Source organism: Pantherophis guttatus, chromosome 11 (assembly GCF_059756535.1).
Source record: "Pantherophis guttatus breed Tessera chromosome 11, ASM5975653v1, whole genome shotgun sequence".
In the NCBI taxonomy this organism is placed as follows: domain Eukaryota; kingdom Metazoa; phylum Chordata; class Lepidosauria; order Squamata; family Colubridae; genus Pantherophis; species Pantherophis guttatus.
This window is the reverse complement of record NC_142073.1, coordinates 20,872,874-20,895,340: the sequence shown is the minus strand read 5'-3', so window position 1 is coordinate 20,895,340 and position 22,467 is coordinate 20,872,874. Positions and strand designations below refer to the sequence as shown.

Sequence of the window (22,467 nt, the reverse complement as noted above, 5' to 3'; positions counted from 1 at the left end):
AAGTGGATCGTGCAGTCATTAAACGAACCCAGCTTCCCCCATGGACTTTGCTTGTCGAAAAGCTGGCTAGGAAGGTTGAAAATGGCGATCAAAAGACCCCAGGATGCTACAATCTGGCTTGTAAACACCGGCCAGTTGCCATGAGCCCAAATTTTGATCACACGAACATGGGGATGCTGCGACGGTCACAAGTGCCCTTGTCACCTCCCGCCTGGACTATTGCAACGCTCTCTACATGGGGCTCCCCTTGAGGAGCACCCGGAGGCTCCAACTGGCGCAGAGTGCGGCCGCGCGGGTGGTAATGGGAGCGACATGGCGTTCCCATGTAACACCTCTCCTGCGCGAGCTGCACTGGCTCCCGGTGGTCTTCCGGGTGCGCTTCAAGGTTTTGGTTACCACCTTTAAAGCGCTCCATGGCTTAGGACCCGGGTACTTGCGGGACCGCCTACTACCACCAATAGCCTCCCACCGGCCAGTACGCTCCCATAGAGAGGGGCTCCTCCGGGTGCCGTCAGCCAAACAATGCCGGCTGGCGGCCCCCAGGGGGAGAGCCTTCTCTGTGGGGGCACCTACTATCTGGAACGAGCTCCCCCCAGAGATACGGAGGATCCCGGATCTGCGCACCTTCCGCCGCGCCTTAAAGACCTTACTATTTCACCAGGCCGGCCTGGCCTAATTTTCCCCCTCTTTTATAAAAGATTTTTAAAATTTTAAATATTTTTTAGTATTTATATATTCAATTTTAAATTGGTTTTAAAAGTTTGGGGTTTTAAATCTGTCGGGGCCAAAATTATTTAATTTGATTTTATTCTATTTTTTAAATTTTGTATTGTATGTGTTTTTATTGTTTGGCTGTGCACCGCCCTGAGTCCTTCGGGAGTAGGGCGGTATAGAAATCTAATAAATAATAATAATAATAAATAATAAAGTGTGGGGACTGAGTCGAAGTCCATTTTTTTCAGTGCCTTTGAACGTAACTTTGAACGGTCACTAAATGAATGGCTGTAAGTCAAGGCCTACCTGTAATTCACTAAATAAAGGCATAGTGGACAAACCACGCTAAAACCATGTTCTAAAGAGGAATTATTGAGCCTTCATTTGTATTTTTATAACTGCCTGGTTTGGCACAGGAACCAAACAAGACGGGTACAGTCTTCAAGGGATAGTTAAAGTAAAGGTAAAGGTTCCCCTCGCACATATGTGCTAGTCGTTCCCTGACTCTAGGGGGAGTCTAAAAGGTTCGCTATCACTGATCTATAGCATCATCCTGAGGGTAGGAGTTGAAACAATTTATGTCCAGGATGTGAGGGGTCTGTAAATATTTTCTCAGCCCTCTTTCTGACCCGTGTAGTACACAGGTCCTCAATGGAAGGCAGCCTAGTCGCAATTCTTTTTTCTGCAGTCCTAACTATCCCTTCAGACACAGTGGTTCAGTGGCTAAGATGCTGAGCTTGTCGATCGAAAGGTCAGCAGTTCAGCGGTTCAAATCCCTAGTGCCACGTAACGGGGTGAGCTCCCGTTCCTTGTCCCAGCTTCTGCCAACCTAGCAGTTCGAAAAGCAGGTAAAAAAAATGAAAGTAGAAAAATAGGGACCACCTTTGGTGGGAAGGGAACAGTGTTCCGTGCGCCTTTGGCATTGAGTCATGCCGGCCACATGACCACGGAGACGTCTTCAGACAGCGCTGGCTCTTCGGCTTTGAAACGGAGATGAGCACCATCCCCTAGAGTCGGGAACGACTAGCACATACATGCGAGGGGAACCTTTACCTTTACCTTATTGGTATCTTATGATTGATCACTTTGTTGCTTGTATGCCCACTGAGAGCTTATGCACCAGAGACAAATTCCTTGTGTCTCTAATCACCCTCGGACAATAAAGAATATTGTATTGTGTTGTAATTATTTTGCAGTTATGGTGAAGGTCACCCCAATTCCCCCAAAGAGCATAAGTATGAGACACATGTGGGGGGGGTCATTGTTTCTTGGTCTAGAATTAAAGGAAGAAGCTCACCTGGCTTCCATGTTTCCAACCACCCGCAGGTAATTCTTATGGCGCCGCAGCCTGCGCTGAACTTCATGGAACAGGTAACGCAGCTGCATGAAGATCACCAGACTGGCCATCGACAGCCAAATGTTGCCAAACAGCTTCCAAATATATTTTTTCCCAAGAAGAGCAGGAAAGCAAATCACCGTTGCGAGAGAAAGAACACAAATAAAGAAAAGAGAATTATTTCACGAGGCCAGGCCAAACCTTCTTCAACAAAGCGTTTATCCTATTCAGGACACAGATACTTTTAAGGGAACTTTTGATTCCCACAAATGGACAAATGGTTGCAGAAGCTGACGGAGTTAGCAGAGATGGCTAAATTGACTTTTTCTGATTAAAGAAAAGAACACCAATACTTTTGTTTCTACTGGGAAACCGCTTCTGGACTTTGTACTTGAGGTGCGGTGGAAAAAATGCATCTTTAATTTTGGGTTTTACCGATTAGATAGATTTGTTGTTATAGAAACGGCTACTTTATACTATTATGTAAAAGTAAAAAGTTGAGATTTGGTGTTATCTTATTCTACTGCACCAAAGGGAGTCTTTCTTTTTTTTTCTCTTTTCCCTGCACTTTTCCCTCCCCCTCGGCCTCTCCTGTTTTTCCTCCTATTTTCTTTTGTATTTTTGTATTTTATATTACAGATTAATTTTAGAAAAGGACACAATTCTCAGCTGGAACCTGCAACATGCAGTCCAAAACTTTCAAGAAATTTTTTTTTTTTTTTTTGCTTTCGAGCCTTAACAGATATAAACTGCTTGTGGATTCTCTTTCAGATTATTATTTTCAAAGCAACATAAAGGAAGCCCTACTACTTGCAGTGTATGGCCACCATTGAGCCCCAATTTTCCATTGCTAAGTGAGACATCTGTTAAGTGAATCAAATCAACTCGCGATGGCCAATGCGCCGTGGCCAACTTAACCATGGCCAACTCGCTGCCTGACAATTCAACAATTCAATTTAATTAAGCTGCTGATGCAGTTCTACAGAGGAATTATTGAGTCTGTCATCTGCACCTCTGTAACTGTCTGGTTTGGTTCTGCGACCAACAAGACAAGACTCAGACTTCAGAGGATAATTAGAACTGCAGAAAAAACAATGGCTACCAAGCTGCCTTCCATTGAGGACTTGTATACTGCACGAGTCAAAAAGAGGGCTGTGAAAATATTGACAGATCCCTCGCATAAACTGCTTCAACTCCTACCCTCAAAACGACGCTATAGAGCATTGCACACCAAAACAACTAGATACAAGAACACGTTTTTCCCAAATGCCATCACTCTGCTAAACAAATAATTCCCTCAACACTGTCAAACTATTAAGGCTGCACTACTATTAATCTTCTCACCGTTCCTATCATCCATCTCCTCCCACTTATGACTGTATGACTGTAACTTGTTGCTGTATCCTTACGATTATATTGTTTCCTAGTATGATTTGACTGCTTATTTGTACCCTATGACTATCATTAAGCATTGTACCTTATGATTCCTGACGAATGTATCTTTTCTTTTTATGTACGCTGAGAGCATATGCACCAAAGACAAATTCCTTGTGTGTCCAATCACACTTGGCCAATAAAGAATTCTATTCTATTCTATTCTATTCTATTCTATTCTATTCTATTCTATTCTATTCCATTCCATTCCATTCCATTCCATTCCATTCCATTCTTTCTGTTCTCTACTGTATTCTACTGTACTCTACTCTACTGTACTCTACTCTACTCTAGTCTAGTCTAGTCTATTCTTATTATTTGAAATAACTAAAATATTATTCTAATACTTGTCATTCACATTTCATTTTCTCCCTCCTTCGGCATCCTTTCTTTAATGATTCTGCTGCACTATTTCTTCTATACGAGTGTAACTTTCGTCCCTCGGAGAGTTGGCTGCAGCGAGTTGGCCGTAGCTAGCTGTCACACACCTGCCCAACATGGGGACTCACAAAACAATTTATTAAACCTTTATACCAGCATGTGAATGTGATGCATCAAATCCAGGGACAGCAGCATCAGCTCCATGATGAAATCGGTGTAATAAACATAGGTGCCTTTGCTCTCCCAGGTGCCTTCGTGATTCAGATCCCAGAGATGAATGATGTAACTGGGTGAAAGGAGAGAAAGAAATCCTGCCTTGATTTCCCCTGCCAGTTCTATGGGGAAGAGAGCAGCAGCAAAAGTTTTACTGCTAACAGGTGCTAATGTCCATAAAAGGAGGAGATTTGTAGCACGGGGTTGAAATGAGGGGCCCTTGGTGCTTTCTGGACTGGGTTAGTTTCTTGTAGACGTTTCATGACCCAACTAGTTAACATCATCAGGGCTAGAAGGGAATGGGATTTGTAGACAGCAGGAGGAGGAGGGGGCAGGAGGAGGAGAAGGAGAAGGAGAAGGAGAAGGAGGAAAAGGAGGAGGAGGAAAAGGAGGAGGAGGAGGAGGAGAAGGAGGTTGCAGAAAAAAATGCTTTGAAAAGCCTCTGACGATCCCAGCTGAGCCGCGTGATCATCAGAGGCTTTTTTTTTTATTTTTAAAAGCATTTTTTCATTGGAAGAGGTTGTAGAAAAAATGCTTTTAAAAGTTAAAAAAAAAGCCTCTGATGATCGCGCAGCTCAGCTGGGCATGGTGGGGGGGAGGGCAGGGATTTTTGCCTCCGAACCACCCGCCACCATCGCTACCGGATCGGGCGATCCGGTCTGAACCAGGAGCATTTCACCCCTGCACTGAACCAGAGCTGAAGAAGCTTCCTGGATGAGAAGCGAAACGTCTTCAAAGAAAAACCAGAAAGTCCAGTTGCCTCTTGAAAAAAAAGCACTTTTGGGACACTGAACCAGCGTTTCCCAATCTTAGCAATTTTAAGATATATGGGCTTCAACTCCCACAATTCCCCAGCCATCATGCTGAATGCCATTTTAGTCATATTTTTCGTGTTTTATGTTTGAATGACTCCCTTCTACATTGCGAAACTCACTTTTACTGCATTTCTGGAAGGTGTTGAGAATTACCCGCAAGCTCACAAAGGCAAAAGTCAACCAACACAAAAGAACACCACCACAAAATAACCACCTTCATCCTTAGGCCAGATGAATGACAACCTGACCTTGCGGTCACACCCATTTTGTTAAGGAAATCCTACACAACCTGTTCAACGTGGATATCGCGCTTACCGTAAAATCACATGCACGGTTCTTACGGTGACCAGCAGGGACTGCAAAGGGACAAAAGAATGCGATAATCATTCTCTGAAGCTGGAGCGGTTGCCACAAAAACAAGTAAACAGCTTTTCCAGTCCTACGAGTTTAAATATCCTTTCTGCATTCCGCAATTGGCAATGGCCAAGATCAGAAAAAGATTAAGTTACAGAAACTATAGATCTGTCTGATCTCCGACACTTGCAGGGTTTTGTAGGTTTTTTGCACACACATACACACACACAAAAACATCAAAATATCAGAGTAGCTTTGCTTTGTAAGATACAAACTTTGGAAAATATTTTTACAAAAATGAGTAAAATCTATTTATACCTCACAGGAAGCACAAATAGAACTAACAAGGCCCTGTGAGATATGAAAGTTGTTGTTGTTAGTTGCGAAGTCGTGTCCGACCCATCGCGACCCCATGGACAAGGTTCCTCCAGGCCTTCCTGTCCTCTACCTTCCCCCGGAGACCATTTAAGTTCACGCCTACTGCTTCAGTGACTCCATCCAGCCACCTCGTTCTCTGTCGTCCCCTTCTTCTTTTGGCCTCAATTGTTCCCAGCATTAGGCTCTTCTCCAGTGAGTCCTTCCTTCTCATTAGGTGGCCAAAATATTTGAGTTTCCTCTTCAGGATCTGGCCTTCTAAAGAGCAGTCAGGGTTGATCTCCTCTAGGACTGACCGGTTTTGATCATGTGAGCATGGGGATGCTGCCATGGTCGTACGTGTGAAACTTGGTCATAAGTCACTTTTTTTTCAGTCACGCTGTAACTTTGAATGGTCACTAAGTGAAACTGTTATAAATTAAGAACTACCTGTACTAATTCAGATTTTATTAGTTTACACAGTAGGACAGTTTGCAGAATTTTGTTTTTAATTCAGTGTCTTTGAGAGAGAAACCTAACGCTGAATCTATGGACAATTTACAAGAGGAAAGTAAAAAGGACGAGTAATATGTAACAGAAAATATTATTAAGTATTAATCATATTAAGTTAACTTGAAAGAGGAAACTGAATATTTTTAACTCTGCTAAACAGGAAAAGCTTGCAAATCCTATGAAGGACAGGCTCAAAATGCAAACTAAAGAACTACAGGTAGACCTCGACTTACGACCACAATTGAGGTCCCAAAATTTCTGTTGCTAAGCAAGACATGTGTTAAATTAACCTTGCCCCGTTCTGCCATCTTCCTTGCCAGAGTTGTTCAGTGAATCACCGCAGTTGTTAAATTAGTAACACAGTTGTTAAGTGAATCTTTCTTCCCCATTCGACTTTGCTGGTCAGGAGGTCGCAAAAGGGGATCACAGTGACCCTGGGGACACTGCGACCGTCGTAAATATGAGCCAGTTGCCAAGCGTCTGAATTGTGACCATGTGACCGTGGAGATGCTGCAATGGTCGTTAAGTGTGAAAAAAGTCGTAAGTTTATTTTTTTTCAGTGCCGTCGTAACTCTGAACAGTCATGAAAGGAAATGTTGTAAGTCGAGAACTACCTGTATATTTTTTTAAAAAAAACCTTTAAAAAAATAAAGACAGATTACGTTTAATGAAGGGCCGTTCAGAACAATCCATTGCTACTTAGGATCTCTGCCATGACTATCCTCATGCCAAAAAAAGAGAGCTGGGGGTCATCACAATGACACACCAGACACAAGAAAGGAATGTGATGTCACTGCAAAAAGACGCAGGTATTTAATGGGTCCCGTCAAACAAGCCAAGGGGCTAAAATAGACAAGGTCTCCAGGAACTTGCTAAAGCTTAGCTGCATAACCAACTTCCAGGAACACAAAGAGCTGGAAATTGTAAATCAGATGCAGACAATCCCAATTATTTATAGATTTTTTTGATAGGTGCCAAATAAAGAATCGAAGGACTATGTGGTTTCTACGTTTCCATGTAGATTCTAAGCAGTGCAAGTTTGATTCGGCCTTCCATCCTTCCGAGGTGGGTAAAATGAGGACCCAGATTGTTGAGGGCCAGAGGCTGACTCTGTAAAACCGCTTAGAGAGGGCTGTAAAAACACTGTGAAGTGGAATATAAGTCTAAGAGCTATTGCCCTTCCTTCCTTCCATCCATCTATCCATCCATCCATCCATCCATCCATCCATCCATCCATCCATCCAATATTGCAGGCTGACTCTGCCCACTGCCAGCAGTTCGATCCTGACCAGCTCCAGGTTGACTCAGCCTTCCATCCTTCCGAGGTGGGTAAAATGAGGACCCAGATTGTTGGGGGCCAGAGGCTGACTCTGTAAACCGTTTAGAGAGGGCTGTGAAGCTGTATATAAGTCTAAGTGCAATTGCTATTGCCCTTCCTTCCTTTCTTCCTTCCTCCCTCCCTCCCTCCTTCTCTCCCTTCCCTTCCCTATCCATCCATCCATCCATGGTTTGCAATGGCTAGAATGCGGTATTGCAGGCTAACTCTGCCCACTGCCAGGCGTTTGACCCTGACCAGCTCAAGGTTGCCTCGGCCTTCCATCTTTCCAAGGTGGGTAAAATAAGGATCCAGATTGTTGGGGGCAAGAGGCTGGCTCTGTAACCCGTTTAGAGAGGTCTATAAAGCACTGCGAAGCTGTATATAAGTCTAAGGGCTATTGCAATTGCTAGTTTGTAGAAAGGGAGGCCAAGTTAATAGCCTATAAATCTGTTGAAACCTTTTAACCTTTGTAGTAGGCCAAATATGGGAGCTATGCCGGTACCGAGCTTCGGGTATCAATTTAATTTATAATTACGTAATTATAAGGATGAGAGTTGAAACTTTGAAGCGTATGCCTCCTGTGCTTACCCGTGAGAGGCTGGGAGGGGAATGTTCCTAGCTCGCAAATGCTGTAATCTTGAACTGATTATATAAACAGCATTAAGACAGGCAGACCAATCTGTTCTTGAAAAGAAGCTACGTCTTCCAATGATTCCAATCCAGCTTGTTTGAGCTTTGCTCCATAGACCGTGACTTGCTCAGTAGACCGAGTGTTGAATCCAGCAGAAAATCACTCAAGCATTGAGCAAAAGAGAGTAATAGCAAGAGCAATCACACTTAAGACTTATATACCGCTTCACGGTGCTTCTACGCCCTCTCTAAGCAGTTTACAGAGTCAGCTTCTTGCCCCCAATAATCTGGATCCTCATTTTACCAACTCGGAAGGATGGAAGGCTGAGTCAACCTTGAGCCGGTCAGGATTGAACTGCTAGCAGTGGGCAGAGTTAACCTGCAATACTGGATGGATGGATGGATGGATGGATGGATGGATGGATGGATGGATGGAAGGAAGGAAGGAAGGGCAAAAGCAATAGCCCCTAGACTTATATACCACTTCACAGTGCTTTCCAGCCCTCTCTAAGCGGTTTACAGAGTCAGCCTCTTGCCCCCAACAATCTGGGTCCTTGTTTTACCAACCTCGGAAGGATGGAAGGCTGAGTTAACCTTGCGCCAGCGACATTTCCAACATTTAGCAGACATATTCTTAAACATTTTTGCTAGTTTTGGCGGTGGCAAATGACACCTATAGAACATTTTATACAGGTTTTCCTTACAATAGCCGCCCAGAGTCCCTTGAGAGTTGGGCGGCATAGAAATGCGACAAAACAAATAAATAAATAAATAAATTAGTTGCCATTGTCAATTTGTAATTTCTATCCTGCATAAATATTTTTTTTTTTAAATATAGAGGAATGGAACTCAACAGGGGGGGGAAAAAATGAAGCTCGATAAACCAGAAAGCCTAAAACCTAGGTGATTTAACCAGGAATCTCACCTCCGCCGCCATGAAGGATAGGGTGTGCATTCCGTGTGCGTAGCCAATGATGCCGCACACCACTGCGAGGCCACAGCAGGAAAGCAGCATGACAACCAGCAGCGTCAGGACCCGAATGTGGCTGTTTAACGGGGTGGTAGGTGAAAAAGACAGCTGAAAAATACCAACACGTAAGTTAGAAAGTGCCCGCCACTCATTCTGACCACCAGCATTCTTAGCTGAGACTCTTCAGAAGGTTCAGGAGAAGATCTCCGCGACTTGCCTTTAAGGAAATCTGGTGAACAGTTTCAAATTAGCAGATTCCCTGTCCTTAAAGAGGCACCCCTAAGAATAACACAAGAGCCAGGTGGATCTGGCCCAGTGGTGGAATTCAATTTTTTTTACTACCGGTTCTGTGGGCGTGGCTTGGTGGGCATGGTGTGGCTTGGTGGGTGTGGCAGGGGAAGGATACTGCAAAATCTCCATTCCCTCCACACGCCTGGGGGAAGGATACTGCAAAATCCCCATTCCCTCCGCACTTCTGGGGGAAGGATACTGCAAAATCCCCATTCCCACCCCACTCCAGGGGAAGGATATTGCAAAATCTCCATTCCCACCCCACTCTGGGGCCAGCCAGAGCTGGTATTTGTCAGTTCTCTGAACTACTAGACTAGACTAGAACAGTGATGGCGAACCTTTTTGCCATCGCGTGCCAGGAGTGGGGTAGGGGGGAGGTCATGTGTGCGACGCCTCCTGCTCCCTCTCCCTCCCCCCGCTCCTGGCATGCAATGGCCCGTTTTTCTCTCTCTCTAAGCTCCAGAGCCTTTCTAGGAGCTTGGGGAAGGCGAAAACGCCCCCCTCCCCGCAGAGGCCCTCCGGAGGCAGGAAATGGGCCGTTTGTCAACTTCAGGTCCAACCGGAAGTTGGCAAACGGCCCATTTCCTGCCTCCGGAGGGCCTCCGGGGGTGGGGGAGGCTGTTTTCGCCCTCCCCAAGCTTCTAGAAAGGCTCTGGAGCCTGAGGAGAGAGAAAAATGGGCCTTCCCCACCACCGCCCCAAGGCCCTCCAGAGGCAGGAAACAGGCTGTTTCCTTACTTCCAGTGGGCCCAGAAGGCCCGAAAATCAGCTGGCGCATGCAGGAGCTGAGCTCATGTGCCGTCTGACATGGCTACACATGCCACCGGTGGCACGTGTGCCATAGGTTCGCCATCACAGGACTAGAAAATCTCCAAGGTCCCTTCCAAGTCTTCTATTCTATTCTATTCTATTCTATTCTATTCTATTCTATTCTATTCTATTCTATTCTATTCTACTCTACTCTACTCTACTCTACTCTACTCCACTCCACTCCACTCCACTCCACTCCACTCTCCATTCCTATTCCCATTCCCATTCCCATTCCCATTCCATTCCATTCCATTGAATTCCATTGAATTCCATTCCATTCCATTCTATTCTATCTTTCTGGCAGGGCACCCAAATTCGTGGCCCATTTCACGTACAAAATAAAACTGATTCTTGCACCCTAAAATATCCAACTTCAATGACCTGAGTGACAAATTGCTGATAGGGTCTCTCCCTTGCCCAGGTACATGGAGAAATATACTTACATATTCAAACCTATCCTTGCAAAGCTGAACCATGAGATGTAAGAAGACGAGTCCAGAAAACCAGAGGCACCACATGATCACTTCGTCCACGGTCTGGACATTTAACACCCCAAATATAAAAATAAACTTGTAGAAGATGAAGTTCCAGAACTTATCCTTGAGATGCTGAAAAAGAGATTTGCACATACGGTAGTTATTATTCTTGTTTTTAAAGGTCACTCTATGCATTGTGAACTATTATGCAATAGGATAAGCTATAATATTGCATAACTATTATGCAATAGGATAAGTTATAATTGGGTTATTAATTGGTGGAGGGGTATTTAACTAAACTGCAGGTGGATAGTCATGTATAATTCACTTAAGGTTTATTCTAAAATTAAAACATAACCGCTTTTGTTTTTGAACATTTTTTGAACTTTTTTTCTTTAAAGAGAAAATATACTGAGCAGCCGTTTTTGGAAAAAAAAAAACTGTTTTTTTGGAACCGCACCTAAAAATTAAAATTGTTGCTCTCAGGGGCTCAGATAACAAAAGTAGGTGAAGATGCCCATTAAAGAGAAATAATTTAATGAATATCGTTCACCCATCACTCATCATACGTTGGAAATATGGAAATAACTTAATGGTCAGGCCAACCCAACATTCTTACCTGCCTTTCACTAACACGAAGGGGACCAAAAACTATGGTCTGTATTAGCTTTGCTATCAGCATCAGAATGCAACAGGCTGTATTCACCAACACCTGGAAAAAATAAAACAAAACAGAAGAATTAGAATTAGAATTGTGATGTATTGACTTCATGCCCCACCCATCTCACTATCAAGCAACTTTTGAATAGAGCAGAATCTCACTATCGAGTAGAGTAGAGTAGAGTAGAAATAAGAATGGAATAGAATGGAATGGAATGGAATGGAGTGGAGTGGAGTGGAGTGGAGTGGGGTGGAGTGGAGTGGAGCGGGGTGGAGTGGAATGGAATGGAATGGAATAGAATAGAATAGAATAGAATAGAATAGAATAGAATAGAATAGAATAGAATAGAATAGAATAGAATAGAATAGAATAGAATAGAATAGAATAGAAAATAGGATAGGATAGGATAGGATAGGATAGGATAGGATAGGATAAATAGAATAGAATAGAATAGAATAGAATAGAATAGAATAGAATAGAATAGAGTAGAGTAGAGTAGAGTAGAGTAGAATAGAATAGAATAGAATAGAATAGAATAGAATAGAATAGAATAGAATAGAATAGAATAGAATAGAATAGAAAATAGGATAGGATAGGATAGGATAGGATAGGATAGGATAGGATAGGATAAATAGAATAGAATAGAATAGAATAGAATAGAATAGAATAGAATAGAAAATAGGATAGGATAGGATAAATAGAATAGAATAGAATAGAATAGAATAGAATAGAATAGAATAGAATAGAATAGAATAGAATAGAATAGAACAGAACAGAAAATAGGATAGGATAGGATAGGATAGGATAGGATAGGATAGGATAGGATAAATAGAATAGAATAGAATAGAATAGAATAGAATAGAATAGAATAGAATAGAATAGAATAGAATAGAATAGAATAGAATAGAAAATAGGATAGGATAGGATAGGATAGGATAGGATAGGATAGGATAGGATAGGATAGAATAGAATAGAATAGAATAGAATAGAATAGAATAGAATAGAATAGAATAGAATAGAATAAAAAATAAAATAGGATAGGATAGGATAGGATAGGATAGGATAGGATAGGATAGGATAGGATAGGATAGGATAGAATAGAACAGAACAGAACAGAACAGAACAGAACAGAACAGAACAGAATAGAATAGAATAGAATTTACTTGCCAAATAATTTCCTTTCAGACATTTGGGACAAAATGTAATGCCCACTTAGGACAGCAGGCTGTGGAAGATGGGAACTCATAACTACTAACTTTAATACAGCACCAATTCAAAATCTTTAACCCAAATGATGTGCAACAAACGAAGCAAACATAAGAACAATAAAAGCCCTATTAATGCACACATCATTATTTAAAAGATTTCAAACAAGAGCTAATCCATAGTTATGAGACTTAAGTAATTAACAAGGAGCTATAATTCTGATTTGCATACTGTAGACCTACACCTTCTTGTCTGTCACTTTTTATGACATTTATTCATAACGTCTGAGTCACCATCTAGCTTTTAATTTTTTCACAGTGATTTATTCTGGAGTTCACAACATGACATGGCTTTGATGTCAATAGCAGAAGTCAGGCAATGGAAAAATCTGATACAAGCCAAAATAGGCTTTTAAGTAGATCTGACTAATTCGACTACACACAGGGTAGATAAAAATCAATGATTCTTTTAAAAAAAAATTTAAAAAATCAGATTTTTTTGATTTAAATCGGATTTTTTTGATTTAAATCGGATTTTTTTGATTTAAATCGAATTTATTTTAATAAAAAACTTTTGGGGTAAAAATCTATCCTAAGATAGTTTTCTATTTAAGATACATCAATAATTTAGTTTATTCAGCATGAAATGGAGCTTAGTTATGTAGCATGAGGCTGTGTATTCTGCAACACTGGGACTATCGGTGAGTCAACAGCGGGTCAAAGGAGTAGCAGAGATGACAGTTGCTCTTTAAAAATTATGATTTAAATCGAGTTGATTTAAATCAAGCCTTTTTACTAGTGATTTAAATCATGATTTAAATTGTGATTTAAATCAACTCGATTTAAATCAAATCCACCCTGGCTACACATAAGGAAGTCACTCATCCTAATCATTATTTCTCGCAACCTGAGAACCCTTCGCACAAACCTTTGCTGAGCAAAGTTTAAAAACAACCCTATAGCTGACATTCACCTAAAAATCTGAGAACCATCCTAAAGAAAATTATCCTACGAACAAAGGGACCTTCTGTTCACAATCCTCATCCAAAAATCCACTAATCCCGTAATGGCGAACCTATGGCACACGTGCCAGAAGTGGCACGCAGAGCTATCTCCCCGGGCACACGAACTCTTCTGGGTTCCAGTGCGCTGGCCAGCTGGTGTTCACGTGCGTGGGAATGCCAGAAGAGCAGCTGCCCGGCGCGCATGCATGCACACGCTGGGTGGCTGCTCTTTCGGTTTCTAGCACACATACGCGCGAAGACCAGCTGGCCAGGGCGCACGCATGTACCAGAAACTGGAAGAGCAGCCGCCCAGCACGCACATGCACACCAGGTAGCTGCTCTTCCAGTTTCCGGCACGCGCTCCCGTTTCGGAACTCGGTGCCGAAAAGGTTCGCCAACACTGCCCTAATCCCTTACATATTGGCAAAAATATGCAAGACTTTTGAACATGAAATCAAATGAATTGATTTCAAAAACCTTCCATAATTCTGCAATTGGCTACTGATTTAACAGAGTAGGATCAGCAAAAATAACATTCAATTTTTTTTTTTTTAGGATTGTCGTAATCTCTAACACACTTATGTTTCTCAAGCTGGGCAACTTGAACGTGGGTGGCCTTCAACTCCCAGAATCCATGGTTGGCTGGGGAATTCTGGAGGTTGAAGTCCACCCAACTTCAAGTTGCCAAGTTTGAGAAAGGTTGACTCAGCCTTCCATTTTTTTCGAGGTTGATAAAAAGAGGAGCCAGATTGTTGGGGGCAATAGGCTGACTCTGTAAATCCCTTAGAGAGGGCTGTGAAAGCACTGTAAGCAGGATGTAAGTCTAAGTCCTATTGCTATTGCCCTCCCTCCCTCCCTCCCATCTATCCATCCATCCATCCATCCATCCATCCATCCATCCATCCATCCATCCATCCATCCAGTATTGCAGGCTGACTCTGCCCACTGCCAACAGTTCAATCCTGACCGACTCAAGGTTGACTCAGCCTTCCATTCTTCCGAGGTGGGTAAAATGAGGACCCAGATTGTTGGGGGCAAGAGGCTGATTCTGTAAACCACTTAGAGAGGGCTGTAAAAGCACTGTGAAGCGGTATATAAGTCTAAGTGCTACTGCTATTGAGAAACGCTGCTGTAACAGAACATGTTATTGTTACCCTCCTTCGCATGTTGTCTTTTGTACAATCAGGAGCCACACTTGGCAAAAACTGACTGAAATTAAAAGCCGGCCGATCAGATTCACACGTTACCCAAAACAAGACAGTCTTATAATTCAAACAGGTGAATGAACCCCGAACCTGATTCAGCTAAGATCCTGAACTGGTTTCCAACATTTCCATTTGATGTAATGGGGATACGTGTATAATTCAGGGTCACAGCAACAAAAAGTGCCCCCCAGCAGGGCAGTTGAGAAATAGGGCTGCAGTTCCTGGCACTTCTGAAAATACACCCAGCAAATTAGCTTTTAGGGAAATGGTAATGGGTGTGAGCTAAAGTAGCGTTATTTTCACATACCGTATTTTTCGGAGTATAAGACGGACCTTTTCCCCCCAAAAAAGAGGGTGAAAATCTGGGTGCGTGTTATACTCTGAATGTAGCCCCGCCCAAACAGAGGTTTCAGAGGCTGAAAAAAGCATCAGAAATGAAGCTTCAGAAAAAAAGCCTCCAAACAGAGCTTCAAAAAAAAAAGCCTTTTTTTCTGAAGCTCTGTTTCAGAGGCTTTCAGAGGCAGAAAAAAAAGTTTTTTCTGAAACAGAGTTTCAGAAGTTTCAGAGACAGGAAAAAAAAAGCAAGGCACAGAGCTCACAACCAAGGAACCTGTTGCTAAAATTCACCTCTGAGAACAGCTGATATTCTGGGAGGCCGATCCACCTGCCAATCCGCTTTTTTCTTATTTTCCTCCCCAAAAAACTAAGGTGCGTCTTATACTCCGAAAAATACGGTAGGTTTTTTTTTCCCAAACCTATTTAGGTGTGTAAGGCAAGCAAATGGAGCAACAGGGAAAAAAATATTCAGTTTGGCAAGACTGGGGGAAATCGAAGAATAAAACAGGGAAGAGAAGTAGGTGGACTGGATACGGGATCTCCCCGGAAATGCAGGAGTTGGTCGTGGGAACAGGTCAGCCCCGAATGGAAACAAATAAATGGAATTTATTTATTTATTTTTACCCCACCTTTTATTATTTTTTATAAATAACTCAATAAACAAAAACAGCCAGACAGGAACCGCGTTTCGGAGTCCACAAAGAAAAACAAATAACCAATGAAAAGAAATGTAAACAAAACAATTACGTTTAGTTCTTGACTTTAGGGATCGTTCAAAGTTACGGCGGCACTGAAAAAAAGTGACTTAGGACCGTTTACGCGCACTTATGACTGTTGTGGCATCTCCAGCTGGTCACGTGATCAAAATCCGGTGATCTCCTTTTGAGACCTTTTCCACAAGCAAAGTCCATGGGGAAGCCAGATGCACATTACAATGGTTTTATTTATTTAACAACTGAAGTGATTCACTTAAACTGTGGCAAGAGAAGTCGTAAGATAGGGGCCAAGCTCGCTTAACCACTGTCTTGCTGAACAGCAGCAATTTTGGGTTCCATTGTGGTCGTAAGTTGAGGATTACCGGTAAATTTCAACCTTAGCCAGCAATAAAATGGGACTTTCTGAAAAGCAGAGCATTAGAAAGAAGCCTCCAAGCAATTGCTTGTCCTGGCTGAAGAACCAGCTTAGTTTGTTCCCCTGACCAGAGGCAGCAGGTGTTTTTACCTGCTGCCACGCCCCCTCCCCAGGTGATTGGCTTCGCTTCCTGTCTGCTAGATTGCCAAGTCACAGGGCCAGAGCTGAGTTGGGTTGGGTTGCAGGCACAGGCAATGTGCCAGTTCTACATTTAAGGTGCTGATTTTAGAGCTAGCTTTAAGCATCAAAAGCTGTACAGCTTTGACTACCAGAAAAGGTTCTTGCACTCAGATCAGTCTCCCTCAACCTGCCACATGGAGGAAGGATCCTTCAGCAAGGATTGTTGGTAGGTGAATATTCAGGACAGGACCTGCTCTGCGACGGCTCCTTCAGGACTTTCTTCCCAATGACAGCTCTGTAGCTTTGAAACAGATCCCTATGTACGGTTTTAAAACAAAAAGTTCAATGTAAAACATTTATATACCTGCCATCTTAAAACAGGAGGGAGGGAGGGAGGGAGGAAGGAAGGAAAGAAGGAAAAGGGAGGGAGGGAGGAAGAAAAAGGGAGTGAGTGAGGGAGGAAGGAAGGAAGGAAAAGGGAGGGAGGGAGGGAGGAAAATGGAGGAAGGAAAGAAGGAAAAGGGAGGGAGGGAGGAAGAAAAAGGGAGGGAGGGAGGGAGGGAGGGAAGAAGGAAGGAAAAGGGAGGGAGGAAGGAAAATGGAAGGGAGGGAGGGAGGAAGGCAGGAAGGAAAAGGGAGGAAGGGAGGAAATTGGAAGGGTGGGAGGAAGGAAGGCAGGAAGGAAAAGGGAGGAAGGGAGGAAAATGGAAGGGAGGGAGGAAGGAAGGCAGGAAGGAAAAGGGAGGGAGGAAGGAAAAGGAAGGAAAATGGAGGGAGGAGTCTAAGTACTATTGCCCTTTCTCCCTTCCTTCCTCCCTTCCCTTCCCTTCCATTCCTTTCCATCCATCCTTTCATCCATCCATCCATCCACCCACCCACCCACCAACCCATCCTTTCATCCATCCATCCATCCATCCATTTCATCCATCCTTTCATCCATCCATCCTTTCATCCACCCATCCATCCACGCACCCATCCATCCATCATTTCATCCATCCTTTCATCCATCCATCCTTTCATCCATCCATCCATCCTTTCATCCATCCATCCTTTCATCCATCCTTTCATCCATCCTTTCATCCATCCTTTCATCCATCCATCCATCCATCCATCCATCCATCCATGACGCGCAGTAGTTAGAAGGCAATGCAGTATTGCAGGCTCATTCTGCCAACTGCCAGCAGTTCAATCCTCACTGGTTCAAGGTGGACTCAGCCTTCCATCCTTCTGAGGTGGGTAAAATGTGGACCCAGATTGTTGGGGGCAAGAGGCTGACTCTGTAAACTGCTTAGAGAGGGCTGTAAAGCATTGTGAAGCAGTATATAAGTCTAAGTGCTATTGCTATTTTCCTTCCTTCCTTCCTTCCTTCCTTCCTTCCTTCCTTCCTTCCCTTCCCTTCCCTTCCCTTCCCTTCCCTTCCCTTTCCTTTCCTTCCTCCCTCCCTCTCTTCCTTCCTGACTCTGCCGAATGTCAGCAGTTCAATCTTGACCAACTCAAGGTTGACTCAGCCTTCCATCCTTCCGAGGTGGGTAAAATGAGGAACCAGATTGTTGGGGGCAAGAGGCTGACTCTGTAAACTGCTTAGAGAGGAGGGTGTAAAGCACTGTGAAGCAGTATATAAGTCTAAGTGCTATTGCTATTTTCCTTCCTTCCTTCCTTCCTTCCTTCCTTCCTTCCTTCCTTCCTTCCTTCCTTCCTTCCCTTCCCTTCCCTTCCCTTCCCTTCCCTTCCCTTTCCTTTCCTTCCTCCCTCCCTCTCTTCCTTCCTGACTCTGCCGAATGTCAGCAGTTCAATCTTGACCAACTCAAGGTTGACTCAGCCTTCCATCCTTCCGAGGTGGGTAAAATGAGGAACCAGATTGTTGGGGGCCAGAGGCTGATTCTGTAAACTACTTAGACGGCTGTAAAAGAGCTGTGAAGCGGTATATAAATCTAAGTGCTATTGCTATAAGTCATTTTTTTTTTCAGTTCAAAGTTCACTGTAACTTTGAATGGCCACTAAAGAAATGGTTGCAAGTAGAGGACTACCTGTATTACGTTAATTGTATTATTTTATGTTACAAATCGTTCCATTGTATATCGGTCACTCTTTTTACACCAAGCGACTGACGGTTTGAAAATGTGTACCAGGCATTATGAGCTCACCTGGCACATAGCAGGCTATTAAGCCAATTCAGTAGTAATGTGAAGCAATTTAACCCAGTTAATAACATGCCAAGAATCCTCGCCCATTTGCCCTACAAGTGTTGTCGGGAAGAGCTCATCGCAGCCGCAGTGATCTATATACGCAACGTCCTGTTCAGAGTGGGTTTGCACAATACGTTCAACGCAACAAAAATAGCATCTCAATCTTGTGTGTTACGGAAGGCTAGCTACTGTCTTAACTACATTGTGGGAAGCAGCTACCTGTAAAGCTTAGATTGAATAATAAACCAAGGAAAAACGGGACAGGTACAGTTCTCGACTTACGTCGGTTCATTTAACGACCGTTCAAAGTTACGACGGCACTGAATAAAAAGGGAACGATGGCAAATTTTCACACTTACAACTGTTGCAAGCGTTGCCACAGTCACATGATGAAAATTGGGACGGTTGGCAACTGGTTCGTATTTATGACGGTTGCCAGGGTCACGTAATCCCCTTTTGCGACCTTCTGGCAAGCAAAGTCCACGGGGAAGCCAGACGCACTTAACAACGGTGTTACTAACTTAACAACTGCAGCGATTCACTTAACAACTCTGGCAAGATAGGTCGTAAAACAGTGCAAAACTCATTTAACAAATGTCTCGCTTAACAACAGAAATTCTGGGCTTATTTGTGGCTGTTAAGTCGAAGACAACCTGTAGTAAGGACGGTCAATTTGAGTAAAGAAGTCTTCAACTTAAAATTGTTTGTTTAGTGACCGTTCTAAGTTATAACGGCACTGAAAAAAACAAGAACTTACAACCAATCTTGCAATTACAATTGTCGCAGGATTCCCACAGTCACATGATCACAACCAGAATGTTTTTTCAATGGCTGCCGCATCCTGGGATCATGTTATCCCAGGAGTGAAATGCTCCCGGTTCGGACCGGATCGCCTGATCCGGTAGTGATGGCAGCGGGTGGTTCGGAGAACCGGTAACAAAAATCCCTGCCCCCTCCCCCCATATGCCTAGCTGAGCCACGCAATCATCAGAGGCTTTTTTTTTATTTTTAAAAGCATTTTTCTGCAACCTTTTCTACAACCTTTTTTGGCCGAAAAAATGCTTTTAAAAGTTTTTAAAAAAGCCTCTGATGATCGCACGGCTCATCCTCTTCCGCCAAAGGTTGTAGAAAAAATCCTTTTAAAAGGCTCTCACGATCCCAGCTGAGTTGCCTGATTGACAGAGGCTTTTTTTTTTCTTTTAAAAATTTTTTTTCTACAACCTCTCCCGCCGAAGAGGTTGTTTTAAACAATGCTTTTAAAAGCCTCTGCTGATCAGGCAACTCAGCTGGGATCGTCAGAGCCTTTTAAAAGCATTTTTTTACAACATTTTTTTTTGGGTAGAAAAAATGGTTTTAAAAGTTAAAAAAAAAGTTGGCCACGCCCACCGTCACATTAACCTCCCCAAGCCACGCCCACAGAACCGGTAGTAACAAATTTTACATTTCACCACTGCCTCATCCCCATTTGCAACCTTCTCAGCTGGTTTTCAATTTGGGGAAGCCGGATTCAATTAACAACCATGATGTGATTCACTTAATAACTAAAACGATCCACTTAACCACCATGGCAAAAAAAAAAAAAAAGTTGTAAAATTGCGTGTGACTCATTGAACAAGCACTTTGCTTAACGGTGAAAATCCTGATTCCAGTTGTGTAAATGGAAGACTAGCCTGGATATGAATGAGTAACCATGTTATATAAAATAAAAAAAAAACAAGCGAGTTAAAAGTTAACCTGCCTTTAGGTTCAGCCGGCTGTGTGAATTAAAACCCATACATTCAAGGTGGAAAAGTGAACGATAGCAACGGAAAGTTTGTCCCTGCTTCCAACCACTGCAGTTGTAAATCTTGGCACCACGCACAACAGGGTGGACTAGATTTCCTTCGCAACCCCTTCCAACCCTTACATTCTTTAGCGCTTAACATGCAGAAGAACGCATTTTTCTTTCTCTCTAGCATTTCTAGATTATGCAGAACTCGTCCAGGTCTTTTTAAAGCAACCTGCTGAGAGACCCAAAACTCGGTCCGTTTCGGAAACCGAGATCTCTTTCTAAGCAAATTCAAGAATTTGTCCCTCGTACCAGTAAGGCGATCAAGCCAAGGATAACCTCAGATTGAAAGACTACAGCGTCCCTAATTCCCAGCCATTTGGCCATCGTCCAAGGTGATGGGAGATGCAATCCAAACCAGCTGGAGGCCATCCAACTGTTCATCCCAGGTTAAGAGACGTGCCTGCACCCCAACTATTCTTCACATTGTCTTCAAAGCAACTTCAATGCCCCCTCTCCCCGAGTTCTTTAGGTCCCTCATGCCATGCGGACCCCAGAAAATGTCTTCTACCCACACATCCCTCAAGGCCCACCTAGACCTGGGAAGCTTCCCATTCTTCTCAAGCACAAAGCTTCCTGGGGGGGGGGGTGTCTCTGAGCCAACGCCTCCCACTCAATCCAACCTACACCCCAGGGTTGCTTCAATGAGTGGTCCTACTACCTCACATCTCCTCCCTCTGTCATAATTTTACTTCCTGACTGACACATTGGTCCCATCATTGTGCTATTGGTCCAATTTTCCAAACGTGGCTAGGAGGTAGGTTCCATCCCCTAGGCTCCTCTACCTTCACACACACCCCCACCAGCTGGGGATAATGGGACCTGAAGTCCCCCCCCCAGGTTCCTGCCTCTCACCCCCCCCCTCACATGCTGGGGATAATGGGAGTCTATCTCCCTAGGCTCCTCTACCTTCACACACACCCCACCCACCTGTGGATAATGGGACCTGAAGTCCCCCCCCCCAGGTTCCTACCTCTCACCCCCCCTCACATGCTGGGGATAATGGGAGTCTATCTCCCTAGGCTCCTCTACCTTCACGCCCCCCCCCACCAGCTGGGGATAATGGGACTCAGAATCCATCTCCCTAGGCTCCTGTAAATACACCCCCCCTTGCCAGCTGGGGATGATGGGACTCAGAATCCATCTCCCTAGCCTCCTCTAAGTACACCCCCCCTCGCCAGCTGGGGACCATGGCCCCCGGAGTCCATCCCTTAGGCTCCTCTACCTTCACACACACCCCACCACCTGTGGATAATGGGACCTGAAGTCCCCCCCCCCCCAGGTTCCTGCCTCTCACCCCCCCTCACATGCTGGGAATAATGGGAGTCTATCTCCCTAGGCTCCTCTACCTTCACGCCCCCCCCCACCAGCTGGGGATAATGGGACTCAGAATCCATCTCCCTAGGCTCCTGTAAATACACCCCCCCTTGCCAGCTGGGGATGATGGGACTCAGAATTCATCTCCCTAGGCTCCTCTAAGTACACCCCTCCCTCGCCAGCTGGGGATGATGGGCCCCGGAGTCCGCCCTCCTCCCCCCCACCCCGGGGGCTCACCCAGACGCAGAGGCCGTCGGAGAGCAGGTAGTAGGCGAGGTCCAGCGCGGCGGGGCCGTGGCCCGGCGGCAACGACAGCGGCGGAGGCGGCGGCGGCGGGGGAGGCTCGAGGGCCGCTTGTCCCCCTTCGGGCGGGCCGGGGCCGGGCTCGGGGGTCTCGGCCTGGCGGAGGGCGCTGTGGGCGCTGAGCAGGCAGCCCAGCAGGGCCAGGGCGCTGAGCGCCGCGTAGACGCGCAGGCTGGGCCAGGGGAAGCGCTCCAGGAAGAGCAGCGGCATGGCGGGGGGCTCGCTCGCTCCGAGGGTCCGCGCTCCGAGGGTCTCCCGGCAACCGCCGCTTCGCTCGCTCGCTCGCTCGCACCGGAGCAGGGCAGGGCAGGGCCGAGACGGGCTGCGCTGCCTGCCTGCCTAGCCGGGAAGGGGAGGTGGAGAAGGAGGAGGAGGAGGAGGAGCCGGGACGGCTTGGCTCCCCGCCCGCGGGGCCCTCTCGGCCGGGACCGGGCGGGCAAGGGGAGCCGCAGGACCGGACGACGCGGCGCTCGGCTCTCCCGGGCCGGGGGCGGGGCTGCGATGGGATAGTCGCCCCCACCCCTCTACTACTTCTCGCCGGGCCTTGCTACAATGTTGCCAAG

General features: G+C 44.8%; 1 protein-coding gene across 2 annotated transcripts in view; it reads right to left on the bottom strand.

The window, feature by feature from the left end:
- Positions 1-22,412, bottom strand: part of AMFR (autocrine motility factor receptor) — a 45,387-nt gene extending 22,975 nt beyond the window's left edge. Inside the window, exons 1-7 of one of the 2 annotated variants that reach the window (XM_060681551.2) lie at positions 21,839-22,412; positions 11,228-11,320; positions 10,576-10,740; positions 8,988-9,140; positions 5,209-5,249; positions 4,019-4,151; positions 2,012-2,145 (exon numbers count right to left, since the gene is read on the bottom strand). In XM_060681551.2, coding sequence (XP_060537534.1) covers positions 2,012-2,145; positions 4,019-4,151; positions 5,209-5,249; positions 8,988-9,140; positions 10,576-10,740; positions 11,228-11,320; positions 21,839-22,114 — 995 coding nt within the window. In that variant the 5' untranslated portion in view covers positions 22,115-22,412. Of the gene's footprint in view, positions 1-2,011; positions 2,155-4,018; positions 4,152-5,208; positions 5,250-8,987; positions 9,141-10,575; positions 10,741-11,227; positions 11,321-21,838 lie in introns of both variants that reach the window. The other variant, XM_060681550.2, reaches the window with a different exon arrangement.
- Between the last annotated feature and the right edge of the window lie 55 nt (positions 22,413-22,467).